This window comes from Ascaphus truei, chromosome 2 (assembly GCF_040206685.1).
Source record: "Ascaphus truei isolate aAscTru1 chromosome 2, aAscTru1.hap1, whole genome shotgun sequence".
NCBI lineage: Eukaryota > Metazoa > Chordata > Amphibia > Anura > Ascaphidae > Ascaphus > Ascaphus truei.
In genome coordinates, this window is record NC_134484.1 from 370,781,001 (window position 1) to 370,805,499 (window position 24,499).

At 40.8% G+C, this 24,499-nt stretch overlaps 1 protein-coding gene across 1 annotated transcript in view; it reads left to right on the forward strand.

Moving 5' to 3' along the window:
- STT3B (STT3 oligosaccharyltransferase complex catalytic subunit B) overlaps positions 1-24,499 on the forward strand; it is a 93,691-nt gene that overhangs the window by 45,921 nt on the left and 23,271 nt on the right. The window contains exons 2-5 of the mRNA XM_075587021.1: positions 5,296-5,404; positions 9,333-9,620; positions 19,251-19,316; positions 21,212-21,311. Of these exons, the coding sequence (XP_075443136.1) occupies positions 5,296-5,404; positions 9,333-9,620; positions 19,251-19,316; positions 21,212-21,311 (563 nt within the window). The remainder of the gene's footprint in view (positions 1-5,295; positions 5,405-9,332; positions 9,621-19,250; positions 19,317-21,211; positions 21,312-24,499) is intronic.

Below are 24,499 nucleotides of genomic sequence, written 5' to 3' on the forward strand. Positions count from 1 at the left end.
TCACGGGGTGTGGCTGTGAGCCAATGGGGAGGGGAGGCTTCGGGAGGAGGAGAGGCTTCGGGGAGGAGTGTGGAGTGAAAGCAGTGTGCGTGCCTGTCAGTGCGTGAGTGCCTGCCTCTGTGTGTGTGTGTGTGTGTGTGTGTGTGTGTGTGTGTGTGTGTGTGTGTGTGTGTGTGTTGCTTTACTTACCTTCAATCAGCAGCCCAAGCCGTGGGGGGAGGGAGGGGGGAGAGTAGCGGGTCCCTCCTCTCAAGCCACGCCCCCCCTCCCGCTCAAGCCACGCCTCCCACTCCCGCCCACCTCCGGCTCCCGCTCCCTACAGACCGCATATCGCGGTCTGTGTATATCAGCGCCCCGCCTGTCTGCAGTGCGGGCGTGCTGACTCTGAGAGCGGGGCCTTAGCCTAAGGATAGGTCTCTACTAGCTTTGCACAGTAGTATGGTGAAATGTTTGCCAATTCTTCACTGGAAAATTGATCCAGTTCTGATATGTTGGTTAGGGACCATTAATGGACTGCGATCTTCAAGTCTCTCCATAAATGTTCAATTGGATTAAAGTCAGGACTTTGACTGGGCCACTCAAGAACATTAATTCTCCTTGTTCAGTATGGCTTTGTGCTTCGGATCATTGTACTGCTGAAATGTGATTTATTTATTTTTCCTCCCAGTTTGTCTTGGCTGACTCAAGAATTCCCCAGTTTTTTACACCATCCATTCTCCCATCTATCCTGACAAACGTCCCAGTTCCTGTTAAAGGGAAGCATCCCCATAACATATCCCCACCATGCTTGACAATTTGGGATGGTTTTGACTGGGTTATGTCTAGTGTTGTGCTCGTCTGACCACAAAACCTTTTTCAGCATGTCTTCAGTATCCTCTATATGCTTTTTGCAAACTCCATACGTGATTTGAATAGGAGTCTTTTTGAGTAATGCTTCTTCCTTGCCACCCGTCGATACTTCCAGCTTTGTGTAGGGACCGGCTTATTTTTTGTGTGAACACTGACTCCCATCTCAGAGACAGCTTTGCAGATCTCTCAAGGTCATTGACTTCAGAGTGACATCCCGAGCAACTTTCCTGCTTGCCCGGCTGCTCAGTTTGGGTGTGCGTCTGCATCTGGGATCTTTTGGCTTTGACTGGCCACGACCAGCGTTCTGCTGCCATTCAATTCACCACACTTCGGCCGCCCATCGCTCCTGTCCCGGCTGTGCGTGCCATCGGAGCAGTGATCACGGGACTAGGAGTGCCAGGTACCCGAAGTTCATTTTCGTAGCGGCAAATTGTACAGCAGTGAGTTGCAGTGGTGGCGGGCCACCACCTGCTCTTTAGTCATGACCAAAGGTCCTAGACCGATCAGGATAGCGTGGGTGGTATGATGCATCTTCATCTTAATGATTGACTTTACTGTGCTGACAGGGATAAGCAGCGCCTTTGACATTTTCTTGTAACCTTCTCCTACTCTGTGACGCTCTACCACTTTATCCCTGACTTGTTTCGGAGGCTCCTTGCTCTTAATGGATGATTTGTTGGATCACAGGGTTGCAACTTGAAACTCTGTATATGCCTAAGGGAAATGTTAAACCACATTTATTGCACACGGGCTGAAATGTCACAAAACTAGTGAAATGGTTTCAAACTATTTGCACCTGAGCTGATTTTAGGACTGCAGTAGAAAATGGGTTGAATACTTAAGCAACTGAGAGATTAAACTTTTTTTTTTTCCCCCTCTGTGCATTTTCTAGAGAATATAAAAATTAACAATGTTGTCACTTTAAAAGTAGAATCTACAAAAACTACTGTAGTCCAATTTGCAAGCGTCATTGAGTAGACTCAGGAGCCAACAAAATGTGAAAAATTTGCAGGAGGGTGAATACTTCTGCTCTAGTGAGCTCCTCTGTCCTCATTCTGGCTGGCACAATAGGGAATGCCCCAGACAGCTTCTACTTGGTCTCTCTGGTGTTAGGTACCACCTTTAAAGCAGTTGAATTTTGACTTTTATATTTGGACAGATTTGGAAATTCAATGATTTCTATGTCTCGTCTAAGGCCGAGTCCATGCTGCCGCGGAGGTGTCTGCGCGTGGTAAGATTGTATTGCCTTAAGGCTCTGATCGCACCCAAAGACCGTGCGGGCGGGATAGCAGGAGGAGGCGTGCGTTGCATGAGGAATCATTTGAAAAAGATTTCTCTGCGCGACGTGCAGGTCACAAGAGCTGTTCACCCAATGAGAGCAATCCGGCTCCGTGATGTCACTGACATGCCCCCAATGACGCATCTAGCATGTCTGAAAAATGCACCCGTTTCATGCAGGTGACATCACGGATGCGGGCGTAGGCTGTATGGACTCGGCATTATGGGGAGCCAATGTCTAACTCCCAATGAGACTTAAACCTAGACTTGGTGTTGTCTTGGGGTGTTCATAGTTGACATAGAATTGAGCTCCCTTCTCATAGCCAGCTTTAATATATAGGAGTTTGATTATTTTTGTTACATAATTGGAATCAAGGGTTCCTCCAGTGCTGGACCTCTCATATTTCCACCACAAGGTACCCCCTAGCTTATGTCTGTGCTTTCTCCTGGACTGCCTAACCTCACAGGACCCGACAGCGATTAGAAAGACACAATGTAATCAGTTGTAGCTTCATGGTACCAGCACAAAAAATAATTGTCTTGGTAACCAGGGGCATCGCAGCGCTGAAAATAGTGCAGTTCTGTGTCAGAGGATCATCTGGAACTAAAGTCCTTGACATCTACCATAAATTTTAAACTTTTTTTTTTTTTTTTTTCACCGTCCCAAATAGCCCTGTCACAACTTATTACTATCCTTACCTCTTCACTTGACCAGCATGCTTCTGTGCGTAGACAGCGCTCCAACCCACATCCCTGGCTTAGCATGCAAACATTTTTTACACTCTTGCACTCATTCCACTGAACACCTCTGGAGGAAGTCAGTCTTTCACAGATTTCCTTTACTACAAATGCATCCTGCTATGCTTTAGCCGAGCTATCCACCCTGAAGATACACAACTCTATTGATCTGCATCTACAGTCCAATTAAAAAAAAAATCCAATTGCCTATCAATGGCAGTTCTCCTCCCCCCCTCCCCCCCCAACTTCATGTTTGTTTATTTTTAGATTGTTTACAGAATGGGAACCAGTGAAGTTATGTTTAAATCTCCCTCACGTAGATTTGACAAGTGACAATTTAGTTTCTACAGTGCCTGCAATTTTCTGAAACATTCACTAAAAATTAGTTCTTAGAATTTGAATGAATTGTGCTCTGTACACGGGTTTGCTTAAACTAGCCACTTTATATGAAGTACGTATTTCATGATTCCTGAGGAGTGCACTGATATGTATTGATTAAATCTAAAATGCATGAAGTGAACTGAATAGCATGTCTCCATATGGCTGTCATTCGTAAAGCATTAGCTGGTATCTTCTTGCTGAGGCATGAGGCTTGTTGGACATGAATGTCAGATTGTACTTGGATATAATTGAACCTCTAAGTTGAAAGGATTGAAGTTTGCGAATATAGTTACATAACTATAATTGGATTCTTAATACAGTGCACAACATTTTATCAGCCCAATTATGTTTTGACATGTAGGAAATTACCCAAGTATTCAATAAACAGGAAAAAAACTTTTCTTTCAAGCCTTGATTGAATGAAGCCATGCCGGTGGTATAGACCTATGCATGCGAAGTCTGCAGTGTGGTCAAGTAGAATTTTTATGTTCCAACAGTTTTCTGATGGTTGGCTCAAATGCTGATTCTTGCGACTACTGTGGAAAAAAAAAATGTTTTCCTTTGCACTAATTGTCGGATGTATGCTTTTTATAAAGTAATGCGGTTACTTTTTTGCTTGCAGTAAGACTTTTATACAAGTGATTTAGAAGCTCAGGTGAGGAATAAGTTTTAAAAAAAATCCCCCCCTCCATTAGGCTAAGGCCCCGCTCCCTCCGTCAGCGCTCCCGCACTGCAGACAGGCGGGGGGCGCTGACATACACAGACCGCGATATGCGGTCTGTAGGGAGCGGGAGGTAAGCGGGAGTGGGAGGCTTGAGCGGGAGGGTACGTGGCTTGAGCGGAGGGACCCGCTACTCTCCCCCCCTCCCTCCCTCCCTCCACGGGCTGCTGATGGAAGTAATCACAAGCAACACACGCAGGCACTCATACACACACGCAGGCAGGCGCACACAGAGGCAGGCACTCCACACTCCTCCCCGCTCCCCGAAGCCTCTCCTCCCCCCGAAGCCTCCCCTCCTCATTGGCTCACAGCCACACCACGTGACGCGTCGAAGCTAGGGATTACAATTCTCTTGTATCCCCTAGCGGCTGACGCGTCACAGCGTGTAGTGAGCTGTGCAGCCTTTGATTTCTATAGCAGGTTTTAGCACACCTCCCAAGCAGTGCAAGGTCTTTGCAACACTTTGCTGTTTATGATCATTTGTTGCCAATATTCCTAACAGGTTGGGCTGTAAATTGTAACAATAGATAATGTTACTATAGTACTATCAGGATATATTGTAGCTTGGGTAAGAATGTAGAATTATATATACATTGTCACATGCTTTACATATAAAAATAGGAGGGAAAAGAAAACATGTAGTATTGCTGCTTTAATAACGCAGAGGTACTGATCACGTTTCTCAATGTACAGTAAGCAACAAAGATTTGACCATATGTCGCCATGGGTGCTGATCTTGGGTGCAGGACTTGACCACGCTGAAGCATTCTGCCCCAAAGCCGAAGCAAAACCAGTCCGTCAATCCTGATTTTGCTGCATCTGCGAGCCCCTCTGAAATCTCCTCTTACAGGAAGTACTGTATATCCTGTAGTACATATTGAGGTCAATGGTAAAATTGTACCCGTTGCAGTATCTTCAATAACCCTGGGCTTAATTCTTTGATCCGTCAATGTTAAAGCAGTCAGCCACTAATCTACCATGGCTACAATTCATTGTTGAAAGTGCACTATAATTTGGATTAGTCTTACTGAAGACATGTTACCATGTAAATGAGTTTTAAACCAACATTCCCAGCTTTTGGCAAAGTTCCTGATTATTGTGAAACACTGCAGAAAGATACATTGACCACAAAATTGGAAAGTGGCTGTCATTACTGACTTTCAAACCATACACCATGTTACCTACAATGTTTGTGTATTACATAGTATCCATGCTGCAGAAAATAGTGTTTGTGTTACAGGAGACCATTGATTTTTCTTTTAGTAAATGTTAGGCATGTCATTATTTGTAAGTTTAGTCTAACGGCGTTAACTTGTCTCTTTGTGCAGGTTTAACTACAGATCAACACATCACCTAGCATCCCACGGGTTTTATGAATTTTTAAATTGGTTTGACGAACGAGCATGGTATCCACTAGGAAGAATAGTAGGCGGCACGGTAAGTGTCAAATTACTATTTCTGTCATCACGTTAAAGCACAAATCTCTTGCTTCCACTAATAGTTGATGAGAATTACCGTATTTCCTCGATTGTAAGATGCCTTCGATTGTATGATGCACCATCAATATGGCACTTACAATCGAGGGAAAATTACTTTTTCATTTACCATGTTTCAGGAGGGGTCCCATGTCAGCGGTGGATGAAGCGGGCGGCGGCGGCAGGGGAGGTCCCATGTCTGCAGATGGTTGAAAATGGACAGCGGGTGGGTGTGTGGCAGCAGGACAGGTCCAAAGTCTGCAGGTGAATGAACATAAGACAGCGGGTGTGCGGTGGGGTTCGGCGGCAGGAGATAATAATAGCAGGAGAGCAGAGCGGCATAGGGGGAACGGCTTGGGAGGTGCACACTGTAACCGGAAGTCGGGCACTGGTCAACTTCCAGTGTTAGTGTGCACCTTCCAAGCCGTTCCCCTATGCCGCTCTGCTCCTGCTATTATGATCTATTAGCCGCCTCCTCCACCGCACGCCCGCTGTCTTATCTTCATTCACCTGCGGACTTGGGACGTGTCCTGCCACCGCACTCCCGCCCGCTGTCCATCTTCAACCATGTGCAGACGTGGGACCTCTCCTGCTGCCGCCGCACACTTCATCCTCCGCTGACTTGGGACCTCTCCTGAAACATGTTGGGTGAAAAGAGGGGGTTAGTAATGTAGGCACTTTATTTAATACATCAATTCTAAGACGCACCCCGATTTCAGACATGTGAAAATCCGAAAAAAAGGTGCGTCTTAGAATTGAGGAAATAGGGTATATTGCTTTGCAGACTAGATTGCAAATGTAAAAAGGATTTGCACTGGTATTCTAAACTGTACCAATGCAATAGTAGACTAAACCGTAAAGCAGAATTACATGCTCATTATGCAATTTTTTTTTTTAAAGACCAGGAATTTTTTTTTTCCCCTTGCAATTGAGCAACTTTCTGCTTTTATTTTAAAATGTTGTCAGAAAAGGACAAGAATGTGATTAAATGCGTTTTACTTATTCCAAAGAACGACGTTTTAAATGTTGTATATTACAAAAATAAATGAGTGCTGACTTATTTTTGGGTAGGATGTTTTTTTACAGACGGTTTTGCTGAAGGTTTTTGTTATTCTCGAATACTAAATCATTGCGCCAACATTGGCATCTATCAAAGATCATAGATTTTGTTCTTACCTCAAGTAATGTCTCATGTAGACTGTTACAAGTTGATGCTCTGACTGTGTGACTGTAGCAGGCTATCAGCTTCAGTTAAAGTTCAAACTCTCAATGTTCTTTTTATTCTCGGTTCATATACTTTTTCACCTTGCATTTTATTGTCAAGTATACCTTTTTGTTCTGGCTTGAGTTGTAATTGGTTACATCAACCCTGTTTACTTATATTTTGTGTGATCTATAGATCTCACTTACAGAATGCCTTGAAAACAAAGTAAGAAAAAAAATATAACGAAATGGGCAAATACACATTTCAAAATAATCCTCAAGTACAGCGTCTATGAATGGCTACAGTGCTAATGTAAAGCAACCGATCAAAGCCTGCAAATCCACTTTCAATATAAGTATCATAAGTAGGTGGATGTACAATACAAGCAATTCTATTTCCTTGTACTGGTTATATAGACATGAGATGTGACATGAGATTTTGAATATTTTATTTCCACCTCCCAATGAGGTAACATTTGTCCACGGATAAAATTAAACGCTGTTACTGTTGTACAGTGCAAACATACCTCTTACAATATATTTTTTTTTACCCCCAAAAAAGGTTGTTTACAAGTTGTGAAGTGCCCTGTGCATAATTATGGATATTTCACTATGCTTGATTAAACTCCAGTATACTACAAGAAAAAAGAATTGCTTTGACTGTACATCCAGATAGCTACAATGAAAGTGGTCTATTTGAAGGTTTTGATCTATTGAATTAACACCGTAGCTGTTCATTGATGTTTTACTTGAGTTTCAAGTATCCATATAGGATCCTTTTGAAATGTCACATACATGAAAAAGGGGGTCGTGTACACAATTTCAAGACTGTTTATCCCTGCCTAGTGTTACCTTTTTGATCTTAAACTTATTTAAAGGGGAAGTTCCTGTAGTAAGAGAGGGGGAGGAGGGGGGGGAAGAAACTTGTCAGTTTCTTAATTAGAAATATTAAATAACATTTTACTTCTGTCCTGAAAAAAAATATTTTATTAATTGGGAACTGTGCAATTCGTGCATCTAAAATGTGTTGTCCTTTGTCCAATGGGAGCATCATAAAAGAAAAACCATGGTTGATTGATATATCTGTAGGTAGGAAACAAGACCTTCAAAAACATTGCTTTTTCATAGACAAAAGTTGAACGGGCCATTTCAAAAATGATTTTATTTAATAAAGTTGCATTCATCTGCATGCAACCTATTAAGCATGCGTCGGTCATTGGTTCACTGGGCTGCACGCAGTTGGGGATTTCCCTTAATCTGCAAACCCTCCTACTTCAGACACAGATTGCAGCTGGTTTACCTGTTCTAGCTGAATTTAAAATGGTCGTGTTGGGTGTCGCAGCCAGCACTTTATTCTTTAGATAGATAGATAGATCTCTCTCTCTCTCTCTGTATGTATATATATATATATCTATATCTATCTATCTCGCTTTGTGAACCCAGTGGTTCTCAGCGGCAGGTTTTGTTTCCCGTTAAGGTAAAAAATTTTAATGCAACTGTGGTGATTATGGTTTTACATATCCAATCATGTTTTTTCCAATAAAAGGCAGCACAATTTGCTTTTAACTCGGTCACTTGATATATTTAAGTTCTTACAGAAAATACCCAGTTTATTCTCTACTTGATTTTAAAAAATTACATTACTGGCTTAAACTCATGTATAATTAGAAAACTGTCTCATCCCAAAAATATATAATGAAGTGGATTACATTTATTTGTATGTTAAAATATGTGCAAATGCTGTTTTAGAAGGTTAAAAAGAAATATTTATCCCAGGAGATTTTCCGAAATGAAAAAGATTGGTAGTAAAATGTTTGACTTGAACGAGTAGGTTTTAAAGGGAGCACAGTTCTTTCACTTAATTGGCCTTTAAGTTTTTCATTTCAGTTTTTATTTTAACCTCTTCAGTTCAATCAAAATGGGTCCACAGATTTAAGAAGTTAATTTCCATTTAAAAAGCATTCCCGGTACATGATCATGTTACCATACATTGATATACAGTATTATACACAATACTATACATATGGTTATACCCTATACCAACTATAAAATAAAGTTTATCAGTTTACAAAACATACAATAGAGACAAACCAATTATTGCAGCAGCCATGGAGACAGATATGTCTTCACCCGTGCCGTTTCCCTAACCCCCTTCAACAAGAAGCTGCTACAGTGCGATGGGAAGGGGACACTCCCGTTTGATGGTTTATAGGCCACAGAGGGTGCCACTCAAAGATCAAGTAGAAGCAAATAATAAAAAGGCCCTCCAGCGATAAACTATATTGCACTATTGTAAGGAAAGGAGCAGGCAATCACAGATCTTAACCAATGTGAAAACACATGGATTTCATGGAAATAGTCCTGTCAATACCTCAACTTGGACCTTTTTTTTTGTGGTGTGCTAAATTCGTGGCTTTAAATAATGTATTCAAATTAGTAAAGCCCTAGGTGTGGCTGTGTACAGTATGTACACACGTACGGTCAGCTGGAGAGATCTTACAATTGGTAACATCACATTTGCCATAGTAAGTTACATTTCTGAAATGTATATTACATTTTGCAATGGTTAAACTAAACACCTCTTCATTGTTTAAACAAAATATTTTTGATTTTAAAGCCATGGCAGCTCAAATCTAACGGTTTGCTCTTAGTTTCTTCTTCTAATTTTGTTTCTTTTCTTCTTGCAGGTGTACCCTGGGTTGATGGTGACAGCCGGCCTTATACATTGGATTTTAAATATGCTTAACATAACAGTCCATATAAGAGATGTCTGTGTATTTCTAGCACCCATTTTCAGCGGCCTTACATCCATTTCCACTTTCCTGCTCACTCGAGAACTGTGGAACCAGGGAGCAGGGCTTCTAGCTGCCTGCTTTATTGCTATAGTACCAGGCTACATATCCCGATCAGTAGCCGGATCCTTTGACAATGAAGGCATTGCAATTTTTGCACTGCAGTTTACATATTATTTGTGGGTAAGTAATTGGATTTTCCTCCTCCCTGTAGCCTTTCTCCACGGTCTGGCAGAGAAACAATAACTACCTTTATGAACTGCATAAATTGTCTGCACATCTGCATTTTACTCTCGCACAACTGACTTTTCAGCATACCCAGTCGGGTTTTTTTAAGGAAATAATACAGATGCTGTTTTTTAGATGGATAGAAGAGTACCAAGCCACTTATTTTGAAGCCTTTAGTGTTGAATCACTGAATGCTGCTTCATATTTCTGCCTCTTCTCATAAGCAACCTTCTCAGGGCAATATTGATGCACATTTTTGGTTTTAAGTGGTCACCCTATACTTGTTTGATACTAAATAATTCGTAACATTTACAGAACAGCTTAGATTTGTAATTGATATCAGCTTGACTGCAAGGAGTTGTGAATTTCCGCGAAAAACAGATCACTTTTATTTAGTAAGAAGCGGAGGCCGCCTTCTACATGATGGTGTCCTGGATCATTAATGAAGATGTCTGCACTTTATTGTTGGTTGTAACTGAAGTGCTCCTATAAATGATTCTGAAATTGCTTCACACTTGAACTTAATACCTTTATTACGACTATTAGCTGTTCACAAGTGTAGCATGTCTTGCAAAGGGGCCATTGGCAAAATGCTTTAACCACTTCAGCAGGCCTTTCATGGAAGTTATTGAAGGCCTAAATTTCTGGGATGCAGTCCAATTGGACCCCCACACAAGGAAGTAAATATTTCAGACTTCAATCAGAGCCTCTGACTATGCAGCCATTTATAGACCAAGATTTCAAAGGCCGTTCTGTATGTCAGAAGTACAGAATGCAGCTCCCATGGTAGATTTCTGACACAAATTCATATTTCTGTGGCAATTGTTTTAAATCGACATTCTAAGTGCGGTTTAAAGCCTCCTCAATTTGCATTTGAAAAAAAAATAAAAACCCTACCTAATCCAAGCTGTTGTCCCGGAATTATATTTTTTTTTAAAAATGGTCACAAAAAAGTGATGACTGCTTTCTAATATAGCCCTGACCCATCAGCCATTTAGTGATCAGGATCCATGGGGTTCTTGAGGCTGGCTACCACTGATCAGCTCTGGGGGACCTCCTGGTTCATACAGTATAAGGTTTACAAAAGAAATTGACCAGTGCAGATTAATGCTCCAAGAGGCAATATGGATAGACTGTATCCTAGAGCGTTGACAAACTGGAATCAATCACCCCATTCACGCTGCACTTTGTCTACATTATTTCAGGGAGCTGGGATTGTCAGTGTCCTTCACATTCCTGTTCAGACTGTCTCAAATAGCTTTGCAGCATCAATAACAAACCTCTGAGCTAGGAGGAAATAAGCAGGAAGTGTATGTTGCATAAAAGGGGCAGTGCCACGGTCTGCTCCAGAAAAATTGAAATAACCTAGTGGCTTGCCAACACAAATTCAATCATCCTTACAATAAGTTGTACTTATTTTCCATCTTGTTAAAATAAATATGGTTACACTTTTTGCTGGATCTGCTGATATCTGATATCAGTTACTTATGTTTGTGTGCTTGCTTTGTAATTACTTTTGAAAATCCTTCAAACCTTTTTATTAACAATGGTAAATTTGAAGTAAAGAAATTATTGCAAGATATTTATGTCAAGATTACATTTTTACGCTTAGGAGGAAAGCAAAATATGGACAGTGGCTTTTTTAAGAGGTTACATGATGGACATCATAATAAAAAAATAGTCCTGCTTCATGTAACCAATTAAACATGCCACTGCCATACTTTGCTTTTAGGTGGAACTGCCCCTGTATAACCAGGTCTCCTGCTTTGTACTGTAAAATAGCCATCAGAGCCACCCATTTTCTAATGCATTTACATTCATGCCTGCCATCCCTGGCCTTCCAGAATTTTTTTTTTCATTTGCAAGGCAGGCATGCAAAGATAACATTCTGATTGGCACCTGGATTGAACTGCCTGCAGTCAATGCGATTAAAACCCAAAGTCTGTCTTGTTACATTACCAGTGTGATGCTAGAAAAGAATTCTAAGGGTACATATATTACAATGAAGGAGCCAGACAAATCGCATCAGTCACAAGGAGATAAACAATGCTGCCGTTGTTGGCCTCCTAAAGAGAGGTTAATTGGTAAATGTTGTTCCATACTTTGGTTTTCCTGCTGATTCATAGAAACTATGTTTCTAAACACCAAAATTTAAAAAAAATATTAATAATTCACTTCTTTTTTTTTTTTTTTTTTTAACCATTTCTCCAGCCTAAAGGATTTTGTGATGTATGAATGTAATCGTTTTATTTGAAAGCAAAGCTAATTGCTTCCAGCAACAGAACTCGCATACAAGTATAATTATTTTTAAGAAGTGTAGCGACCTATTCTATATGTGAGCTGCCAATGCCTGCAGGCATCTTATGACCCATTCATTAGAATAGCACTGCTTAGTAAATATGGGCCATCATCTCTTACTGTTGTGTACATATGGCAATTTCCAGGCCAGCACTCACCGATGCTTGATAATTAATTGCAATAAACATTTCAGTCCAATAGTGCCTTCTTGACAAAGGTCATACAGAGACTGAAAACTTGATGGCAATAAACCAAGCATTGGTGAGTCTGGTCTGCATGGACCCTTTTTTTTTTTTTTTTGTGCTGTTATACAGCATCAGTATATGCATGCATGGTGGTTTGCAGAAGTATTGACCCCTACCTAGTTCACACGTTGACTTACAAATAATGTATGCACATTGTTTCAAACTAATTTTATTCAAAGCTCCAAAACTGTAGTGGTTAAACTTGAACACTTTTATGAGGAGATTAAATGTCGGCAAAGGGGGGGAAAACGTGAAATTTGCTAGTTGCATAAGTATTCAGCCTCTTGAGTCAGTACTTGATAGGAGCAACTTTTTGCAGCAAATACTGCTCAGTCTTTTTGGATCGGTATAGCTTTGCACAGTAGGACATTTTTTTGCCCATTCAAAGGAAAATTAATCCAGTTCTGATAAGTTTGTTGATCATCGATGGACTTCAATCTTCAAGTCTTGCCATAAATGTTCGATTGGGCTGAAGTCAGCACTTTGATTGGGCCACTCAAGAACATTAATTCGCTTGTTCAACCAATCCAGTGTGGCTTTGGCTTTGTGTTTCTGGTCATTGTCCTGCTGTAATGTGAATTTCCTCCCCAATTTCAGAATCTTGGCTGAATCAAACAGGTTTTCCTCAAGGACCTGTACATTGCGCTATCGATTCTCCTCTCTATCCTGACTCTTCCCAGTCCCTGCTGAAGAGAAGTATCCCAATAACATGTTGCCACCCCCATGCTTGACAGTTGGGATGGTGTTGACTGGGTGATGTGCAGTGTTTGGCTTGCACCAGATGTAGCGCTTGGGATTTAGACCCCAAAGTTAAATTTTTGTTTGCGAAAAAGCATATAGACACTACAGTCATGTGGGAAAGGGTTTTGTGGTCAAATGGGACAAAATTTTAACTTTTGTCTAAATTCCAAGCATTGCGTCTAGCTCAAGCCCTTTCATGGCAAATAAATGCTCTCTACATGTGTTAATATTTTTCCTTAACACTTAATCTGAATGAAAACCAGCCATGGCTATCACCTTGATTTTGAGATCTGGATATTGTGCCAAAACGTAAAATATTTTCAATTGTAGAAGTAAAGCAGATTATAGTTCACAGCCTTCTCACAATTTTTTTTTTAAAAATGTGGGTATTTGAAAATCGTTGGTGTGCATGTACCCTTAAATGTGTGTAGTCTCCCTTAACTTGACCAAACAATATTATTTTTACAGGTGGTTTCACCTTCTGTTTATCATTTTGATGATGGAAAAGAAGTGCAGTACTTCCTAGGACCTCTATGGATCTGTGCAAATGAGTTGTTTAAGGGATTAAAGCTGGATAGTTGTTGCACTTTTACCAAAACTTTTAAGTTGGATTGGGAACATTGTGAGCTGAGACTCGGGAGGGCTTTGATTTCTTCTGGCTGTTCTTTTGGGGGGGTTTTTTGTTTGTTTTTTGTCTGTCACTATTCAACAAGTTTGTCAAGAAAACCACCAAATCTTTCCATTTACCTTTCATTCGCCTCTGACAAGGGCAGGGTAGGCTATGAGCAGGACTGTCTCTTCCTCTTGTGAAGACAAGACGGCATGCTGGCAGCATGGCCCTTCCGGCAGCATCGGGACATCACGGTGGTTGTCATGGCAACACGTCAAGACAACACGACACTGCAGGAGGTGGACCCCCTGTCCCCCTTAGTATGTACACACACACACCTTAGGGTGAGCAGCGTTCCTGGACCGATCCTTTGGACTCCCTATCTCACCCCTCTCCTGTCGGGCGGAAAATGAAAACTGGCACCGACAGGTGGGGGCTTGGGGCCCTCCAAAGGCACGGAGCCCAAGGCAATCACCTTGTTCGCCTGGTCCGAAGGTCGGCTATGCGTAACAACACACTTAACTGAGAACCACCACTCCCCACTTACACAAGAAGAAGGAATTTGGACTTTATTTCCAAAGTAACAAATTCAACCAAATATATATATATATATTTTTTTGTGTAAAAATTGTTTTAAAACTTTTTTTTTTATTTTACTTTGATCCAATGCTTAATTGTTAGTTTATATTTTGGGTACATTTGGTTCAATAATTTTCTGTTTGACAGCTATTGGGATTTTCTCAAATCTTATGACTCAACCCCACTCTGCAACAATAATTCTAGATTGATAATGTCTTTATTTAGTTGGCATGACTAGGCCTAACAAAAGCTGCACATTTATAATATTGTGTTTGTGTTTTTGCTAGTAAAGCCTTCTTTACACAAACTGCATAACCAGATTTGGTGAAGCCAGGGTGCACCGAGTCTCACTAAATGAGCCCAGTGTCAAGTGTAGTGTATGAAAGTGAAATAGCATCACGTCTCTTGTAGTGCCAAGGTTATCTTCACATACTACAGAAACCACTGCTACAGCTTCAAAAACAGTAATTACTGGAGTGAAATACAGCTTTCATTTTCCTTTTTTAGCCCTAGTTCACATAAAAACAGCAGAGATCTCTGCCCGTTTCCTTTTGCTTTGCATTTAATTATTACTGATCTCTTGATGGTGATTGCTTTGCTTGCTGACTGTTTTTGTATGTTGTGGCTAGATATTGTTTACAGAGACTAAAAATTACTTGTTTCTTCAGAATTACAATATGCCATTTTAACTGCATATTTAGAAAGGATTAGTCAATGTTCAGTAATAAATTGTTGCTCACACAGTGTGCATGGAACGCATGCTTAAGTGGAGCACACTTATATTGTCTTTTTGTTCTGAGATGCCAACTCCCTGAGCGCTTTCACATGCAACGAGAAACTGCTTGAAACAAATTTCACATGTATTTACATTTCATAGATGTAAAACGTTGCATCAGTGAGGTACTGTAGTCACTTATCAAAAATAAAAGATGACCGGCAATGTAGTTGAGACCTCTGACCAGGCATGTCTTATTTTTTACTTTTAAGCAATGCTTGTAAAAATAATGTTCTTCTACTGTCCGCTCTGAAAATCTATAAGGTAATTCACCAAACTGCTATAGTTGTTAGACGCTTCATGAGAAAGGCCCTTAATTACAAAGTATCCGATCTTGGAAACTGGCATTAACTTGAATGGCATTTTTTCGGCTGATTGCAGGCTTGATTAATAAAGTCCAAAGTCATTCAAGTGTATGTAGGTGAACAGGCTAATTCTGAATTCTAGCTCTGGCAGTCATCCTTCCAAAGAACCATCAATGTTGGAGAAAGACAGAAATTGCTGGAAAGGTGGTGCACTGCTGTCTTATGTGAAAAATAAAGGGTTGCGCTTAGGTTGTGTATATCCACATTTGTTCATTAAATTTAGTCTTTTCATTAATTGCGCTTGGATTTTTATTTTTCACTTACCGGACAGCAGTGCACCACCTTTCCATCATTGTCTTCTATCCTACTCAGGCTGGAGCACGCTTCCCCAACAATTGGATCCACAGCTGCTCTACACCTGTCGGCATCATCGCTGTGTGTACTCACCCAGTCCCGGGTTCAGAGTCTGTGTGTGACTCCAGGTTTTGTGGGGGTTGCGGGCTAATCGTGCTGGTTCTTGCTGGGTGACTTACCATATAGTGAGCGCTCTGGTAAGCTTCTCCTGCTATATTCAACCACCCTTCTTGTATGCATGTCCACACCGCTATGTGAGGCTCTGAGTATTATTTTAGAACGCAACCTGACCGTGATCGCTTGTTCATGGACATTATCATTTGAACTTTTCACATTGCCTACAGCACTTGAGCACTAGCTAAGGGTTTTAACCCCATCTACCAATGTTGGAGGAAGAACTGAGACTTGCAGACCTCACAATCACCACTTGTTACTAAACATGGTGCATTGTATTATGATGCATATTTCTACCCTTCTACAGATATTTATATATTTATGGAGCAAACAAAACATAGCTGCTAAACTCAGCAACTCTGCCATATTTGCACTGGGTTTTATATTGTATTGTATGTCTTTATTTATATAGCGCCATTAATGTACATAGTGCTTCACAGTAGTAATACATGTGGTAATCAAATAACAGACAATATAAATAACAGATCATGGGAATAAGTGCTTCAGACATAAAAGTAACATTAAGGAAGAGGAGTCCCTGCTCCGAGGAGCTTACAGTTTACTCCATCAACCATCAGGGACCACAGTCTCCATTAACATAACATTTTTAATTATATTTATAATAGTCTCCATTGGTGGGGGGTTTGTCTGCTACCTGGTAGTCGTGAGAATGCGTTATTAATAATTTGCAATTGTACAGAGTATCCATGTTTAAATTTAAAATAATTGTAGACACTTGGGGAACTTTTACTCTTAAAATATCATAGTTTATTTCGGAGATATGTTCCCAAGTCCGGGAAATTATTGGACAACTCCACCACATATGTAACATTGCGCCCACTTCTCCACAGGCCCTCCATGTGCTGGACACTTCAGGGAACATTTTATGTAGCCTTTCAGGAGCCAAGTACTACCTGGATAGGATCTGATAAAGAAACCGGTTATTTGTAGAAATGGAAGCTTGGATGTCTTTATAGCAATTGAGCGTCCTGTTTCCAATGATAATTCAAGACCCAGTTCTGTTTAGATTTTTTTCATTTACCATGACTGAAAGGGGATCCACATGCACTGTTTAACCGTTCAGTTGAGCATTCATGTAAAATTGCTCCAAAGTAATCTAATCTAAAAAATATATAGATTTTAAAAGTGTCTTAACTAATGTGAATGAATATTAACTGGTATCATTAAGCTTTGAAAACTTCATCGACTTACATGACGAAACATTTGTAATGCAGATGACATCTTAATTTTACACACAGCACAGGAGACAAGTGACCGTTGCATAAATTTGTGATGTAGCAACTGAATGTGAGTCCTGCTGGGAATGGCTGCAGGGAAAGTTCAATTGGAGAGTTCAGAATGAAAGTGGAAGACCAATTTTGGCAGCCATCAATAAGTAGACGAAAACATTGACCTAGCAGTAGTTCAGTGAGATTTTCAGAATGAAAGAACGTGACCAGATTTAATCCCTTTAAATATAGTGTGAAGTAAACTAATTCAACTCTAAAGGTGTTCCTAACACTCACATAAAAAATAAAGTTTACTGTTAGATGCTGTCTTTTAACTGGCCCATCTGTGGTTGTGCTATTTTGTTTACTGTTTAATACATTACTAATCCTTTTATTTACATATTCTGCTGAAGTAAAACAAATTTACAATATGCTTTCCAGGTTCTGCATAAGGCCTGGGACATGGTGCAGGGAGCGGTGCTGGGCAGCGCTGACACTCATGCTCTCCTGCTGAAGCAGGAGATTTTTCGTGTCCCTGCATGAGCGTCAGCGAGCGCGCTTGTGTGCCGGGTGGGAGCCGGACCTGGAGGCAGGCGGGGCTAGGGCGCCAACGTCACGGGCTGCCATTGGCTTCTGGCAGTCACGTGACCGGCCCTGCGCTTCCCTCAGCGGCAAAATGTAAACTTGCCTGTCGCCTGCATTTCCACACGCGTGCGGAAGCGCCGTCTAAAGCCGCGCTGATGGGGATAATGTTTCCCCTCAGCGCGCCTCAGCACGATCTTTTTGACCATGTCCGAGGCCTAACCGTTGACTTACAATTTGGAGGCAATTATTTTGACATACCAATGTGCAACTTGAATTCTAAACAGTGTATGCTGTACTTGGTGTGTGGCTATAGGGGATGACCCTGGTGATTTGACTGCCGTGTCCTGTCCTTTTTCCTTTTTATCTTGTACTAGCTGATATACCCGGCGTTGCCCGGAGGCCGTGGGGGGGGCGTGAAAGGCAGGGGGGGCGACACACACACACAGTGTCACACACACACACACACACACAGTGAGACACACACACACGTCACCTAGAGCGACACACACGCGACACGTACCTCTACTTCCGGCCGCCGCCATCTTCTCACTCGGCGCCGCGAGACACTTTATTAGAGGGAGAGGTCCCTCGCTTTAACTGGTGGAACAAAAGTCGGACATTATTAGAGTTGAGCCTTCTGCTGAAATGGGAGATACTGTCTAACAGGTCTTTTTAATTACAGAAAATCCAATGGTATTCCTTTTCTATTTTCTTTGTATATTCCACTCCAGTAGTACTGACAATTTAGGATCACAGCCTTCCTTTATATTTTATCATATTTATTGTAAATTTGTAATTATTGGCTATTTATTTTTGAGCTGTTACTGACCTCTTAACCGTGATTGTGTGCGCTGCACTGTACATAGAATTTTACTGGCTCAATTGAGCCATCATACTTCAAGTATCTCGCTCCTGCTTTTTCACCATCAAATCAGTGCTAAGAACTGTTTCATCTGGGACTGTAACACTGCAAAAGAAACTTTTTTTTTTTTTTTTAATTATTATTATTATTAGATAAAGCAGGTTATTTTTATTTATTTTTTGAAACATAATTAAAACTGGGTCTCCAGAGCTGAATTCCATTCATTTCAGCACTGGCGACTCCCTGCTTCCAGAGACCCTTGCCTCCAAAGTGGGTGTCGGGTATCTCTGCTTTTTAAAGCTCTCGAGTCACGTGGGCCAATAGGAAGCCAGACCAGGTGATGTCACAGCTTCATATTGGCTCACAGGGAGCTATGAAAAGCGACCATTACGTGATTCCTGCTATTAGAGCAGACCCGCTACCGGCATCCCTTACAGAGGAAAGTATCTCCAAAAGCAGGGGGTCCCCATGGATGAAATTAAAGGGGTTAGCTCCGTAGGCTCCCTGCGTCAATCCTATGTTAAAAATAATTAAAAAATTGCGAAGGAAATTGCCTGCTTGAATTGCCTCTTCAAGGGGTGCAGACATTTATTAATGTTTAGGAAGTTATTGCTTCATCAAGAAATGGGATATTTACCCCAAGTTGTTGTATTGAATGCATCATTTTTGCAGCCTTGTTTTTAACATTGCAAAAGCTGTGGTGTTTTTGTTGCAACGTGTACAGTGTCCATTTTCATCGGATTTTAATCGTCTGCATATATAAATATTTTCTTGTGCTGTTGTACTAAGTTTGTGTCCTGCTATTCTCATTTTACGTTGTACTTTCAGGTGAAAGCTGTAAAAACAGGCTCTGTCTTTTGGACAATATGCTGCTGTCTATCTTATTTTTACATGGTAAGTTACCTTATTCAGATGTTTGAAGATTAAACATGATATAACTGTCATTTTGTTTCACTGTGTACATGCTGTTATGTAGCAGTTTTACATATTTAAAAATACGCTTTTGTAATGATGTATGCCAGTTGTCCCGCACCTGTCCGTGAAATTCCACAGTACCTGGGCTCTTACGCCTGCTCAACAGATTGTTTCCCCCCCTCTTGACCCCACACACCCAACAGATTGAGACCACACTCAACATGTCATGGCACAGTTCAAATGTGGAACCCTGTGCCCATACATTCAATGCTAGCCTGGGCAGAACGATAATTAACAGCTGTACTTCCAACATGGTTCAGCAGCTAGTGTCTTTATAACACCACTTGTCCACAATTTTTTTCCCCACCTCTTCACAGATTAGGGAAATGTTCAAGCTCCACTATATACGACTATAAAGCTAGATGTAATGTTTTATAGGGAGTGAAGTGCATTTGTTATAATTTAATTTCAGTGGCATAGCATGAGAATGGAATTGAAGGGTTGCCAAATTCCTTTTTTGAGAAGGTGCATCTTCACATAAGATGGTGGAGTGTGTGCTGCACTTTTAGTGAAGATCTCCCGCAGACAGCTGGAAAAACAGAGCACTGCACTTGCTAAAGTTAATCCGGGCTGGATCACTGAGCTGATAAACTGTTTATTAGAACATCAGACAATAGTACAGCAGATACCACGTAACTACTACCTGCTGTACTACTATCATGTCCTAATAAACCGTTTGTTTACCTGCTCAGTGATCCAGCCCTGATTTCCTTTTGCAAGTGCAGTGCTCCATTTTTCCAGCTGTCTGCAGGAGATCTTAACTACCTTGATTTATCGGAAGCACACCCAAAAGTTATGAGTCTGTGAGATCTGTGAGTAATCCCTACTATAGGGATTCATGGACTTTCTTTATTTCCTCAATTTGAGACTTGCAGTGTGAAACATTAATCTCTATATGGATATCCACTAGTTATCTAAAGGAGAGCTAACCACTGTTTAAACAGACCCATGTCTGTCTCCTGTCCCAGGCGGGCCCAGGGAGAGAGAGACTTGTGGACAGTGAACCTGACGGTTTGATTCTTCATTCATACTACCTGTATACTCCTGTGTGCTCTGGACTTTGCCCTTTTGAACCTTCATTTTGCATTCATTTGTGATTACTGAGTGCTGCTCTGGTGGTTGGGGTGTCAGGGTCAAGGGAAGTACCTTACGGTCCTGAGGAAGGGGTCTTGCCTCGAAACGTTGCCCCCCTTATTACCCTCCCCCCCCCCAATCATTTTTTTTGTTTTACCTCCCCCCTCACTGTCCTCGTCTATTGTCTATCCCACTCCCTGTCCCTGTGTTCTTTCACCCCCGCCACCTTGTCTATAGGGTCCACTGTTTACCCGCTTGTGTGACATCACTCCAGATATTATCTTGTGCTTACATTATATTATCTACGCTTTTGGCTTATACCCAGCTTTGTTCATTTTTTCCGAAGTCAGAGAGTGCTGGAACTCTAGTTAATTTTTGTCCAATGAAAAATAGTTGCAAGGGAAGTAAATATTTCACCGTTTAGATAATTAAAAAGGCACCATTATATCAAAGGGGAATTCCTTCGCCTGCTTGTGTGTAATTTCAGTAAGGTTAGTAGAACTATGCTTTTTTTTTTTTTTTTTCTGCAATGTATTTGGCTACAAATATTTGCAGACTTACAACACACAACAGATTCCTGTCGATAAATACGTCTTTGTCTCCATAAACTTGTCTTGCAAGTTATAGAAAATATATTAAAATAACTTTATTGTAATCATTAATAAACCAATTTGAGGGAACCTACTGGGACATACAGTATTTTGCCTTTGCTGTATTTATTTTTTTCTGATTTCCTTTAGGTGTCAGCATGGGGCGGCTATGTGTTCATAATCAATCTTATTCCACTTCATGTGTTTGTGTTGTTACTGATGCAACGTTACAGCAAGAGAGTCTACATAGGTGAGTAGCAAGATTTTTGAGATGGGGTACAAAAAATATTATGTATATGTATCTATCTCACACACCTCTCTTCCTTATGTTCAACATGATTAATTGTATTTTGTAGCACAAAATAGCAGATTTAAGATTGCTACTTCGGATTGGATTCTCAAAGCTTCCGCAGTGCATGACCAGTGCCATTTTGCATCAAGTGCAATTAATGATCTCTACCTTTAATATGTTAACATTTGCAGTTCACTGTGGTTAGAAAGCATAAAAGCAAAGATTTACTTTTTTTTATATAAATACAAGTGTTTTACACCATTGATTCCAGAGAAGCATCACAGAATAGTATGGTCAATCTAGGTATTTCAGAGTAGTGTCTTAAAACGAAATTGAGCAATAAAACATTTGCTTATTCATGTGAATAATCTTGAAATTGTGTAAACTTTTTTTCATGAAACTTTGAGCACGGGGACTTTGGATCCAGACTCTCCAAACTTTAGTAGGGATAGTGTTGTATATCTTGTATACTGGGGATATAAAAGTACACCCTGCTAGGACAAAAATAAACTAATCATAGAGGCAATCGTAATAGGTTTTTAACTAGGAGCAATTCAATCTTTCTTAAAAAGCCAATTTAAGTCGTTTTACTTGTTTGATTCTTTCTCTCTACATGGGACTGTCCATAGAGATTTATGCATTGGATAGTTGAGAAATTGGAAGGTCTGGCTTATGAGTGGAGGCTATAAAAATTGGGGTGCTTTATATTAGAAAAAGGAATACGATTGTGATTTACAAATATATTCAAGGAACATAGGATTTATCCCAAGGACGGTACAAATGGCACAGTCATCCTAGAGATTGGAAGAAAGGAAATTTCACCAGAAACAAAGGAAAGTGTTCTTTACAGGAAGGGCAGTTAAAATGTGGGATTTACTACCCATGGAGACTGATGGAATATACAAAAGATCTTTACGGAAAGGAATCATACCATTTCGTGTGTGTGTTTTGCCTTTCTCTAGATCAATATAAATACAAATGTAGGACGTGTATTTATTTATGTTGAATAAATTAACATTGATTGTAGAAAGACATTCATGGAGTTAAACCTATGTTATGTAGCATAATGGCCTGAGATCTCCTCTTGGTATTGGGGAGTACTGGTTATAATTCCACAGACTCGGAACACTTCTCAAAAGCCCACCAGTAGCGGTCACTTCTTTAGAAAAGCATATTGCTGAATTTAAACTCCATTGTAAATTGTGGTGTTGTCTTTTTGGCATCTGATTTGTGTTGCAGTGAGTTAAGCTATTCTCTGGGATAGTTGATCCTTCGTAGAATGTATGTATGTGTGTGTGCCTAGTCATAAGTTTTGTGACCCCTCTTCTCCCAACTTTCTCCGAAAGTTGTTGATCCAGGGAGAAATCTGATTGCCGTTATTTGGAGTCAGGAAAGAATGTAATTTTCTCCTTATGAGATCATTTCACTGGGCTTTTTTGTTTGCTATCTGGATAAATAAACTGTAAATGCAAATATAGGGTAAAGTATCTGTCTAAATTTAGCATTGGTTGAATGCTCCATTAAAATGCACCACAAAAGGGATTGGGGCTCTTACATGCGAAGGTTGGGGGGGGAAAAAGTCATCTCAATTCGGGCAAAGGTAATTAAAATAACGGAAAGAAAAAATCTGTAGCAAAAAATGTTTTGTTAAAAATAACACTTGCAAGCAAAATGAGTGTGAAAATATTACCCTAGAGCCATATTGCTGATGCTGGCATTAGTTATGCTAAAAGTCAGTGAAACCTTTATGTGAAAAAAGCAAAGCTAATCATAGCAAATGAAAACAGACTGTTTTTAGGGCACTTGATAACGATTTTGTGATTTGACCCCCCTTTTGCAATTTCATAGCATAAGGCCCCAGTGCCTCCGCTGCACGCGCGCCCGCAGCCGATTCCCCGGTCTGCAGTGAGCTGCAGGAAGAGAGACCGGGGGGGGAGGGGGGAGCGTGATGGGGGAGTGGCCATGACGTCACCCAGCATGTTCACCCTCATTGGCTGAACCGCCGGGGGGCGTGGCCTAGCGCTCCGTCACGAGTCCTGCTCCCAATTCTATTGAGAGCAGGAGAAACTCTCGCCACAGCACTGCGGCCCCCCCTCGCCCGGCGCCATTAAGGGGAGGGCTTTTGTCCCTGCAGCGTCCGCCACAGCGGGCGCTGCAGTAGCATGCGGGGACTCAGCCTAAACCATTATTTGCAAGTGGGAAGCCTTTGATAAGGCCTGTGTGAGCTACAAAGGAAATACAATTAGTGCAACCAATTACTTTCTATAAGATCTAGCATTATAACGAATTTCTTTTAACATCCCCACAAACATTATTCTCGGTAATTTGTTGGGTAAGATATAATCATTAAAACTCTTGTTAAGGAAATTAAAATTTATGTTTAAATTTCCTTACTTTTAATACAAAATTAAATCTCTATCTGAGTGGGGGCATTTTGACCTGTGGGGACAATTAATTTGGAAACCATGTTGCTTAGCTGTGTCCTATCTGACATAGTTGAGGGTTAATCAGTAGAGTGAGTGTTCTTGCAGAAACTAAAAAAAACCTCAAAAGCCATGTTACTGACCATTAAAACCAAACCTGATCACAACTGTATTGAAATAAAAATGGCAATTCTTGTGCGTGGGCGCTTCACTTATGTTTTTGTCTCTCTGGGGAGGTGATCCCTACCTAAAAGCACTCGCGTGAACGCGAGCCCAGCAGTCACGGGCTGCCAGTTGTCTAGCAGTGGAAGTCTTAAAGCTGAAGTTTGATGATTTTTTTTTTTTTTTAAACTGAACAAGGCTGTCCCCTAGAGCTGCTTTGTACTCTCCAAACCTCCGGGGACTCCTCTTTCCCCCCCACCCCCCCTTGTTCACAAGATATTTCTAATTTTCACCTCCAGATTAAAAAAAAACAGTGGTGGCAAAATGGCTGCTGGGGTCAATTTATATTGGTGAACCTTTGGTCATATTTGTAGTTTGCTGCATTAAAATTACCATGTATGCTTTTAAGACCTGTAATTCGAAAAAAAAATCACCCTTGTCATCAGATTGAGGCTGAACAGTTGCCTTTCTTAAATATAATGGCAAAAAGGAGTGTAACCAGGCACTCAAGTGAAAGGGGTTTTATTAAAGTGAAATACTTAATATAAATGTGATCAGAGC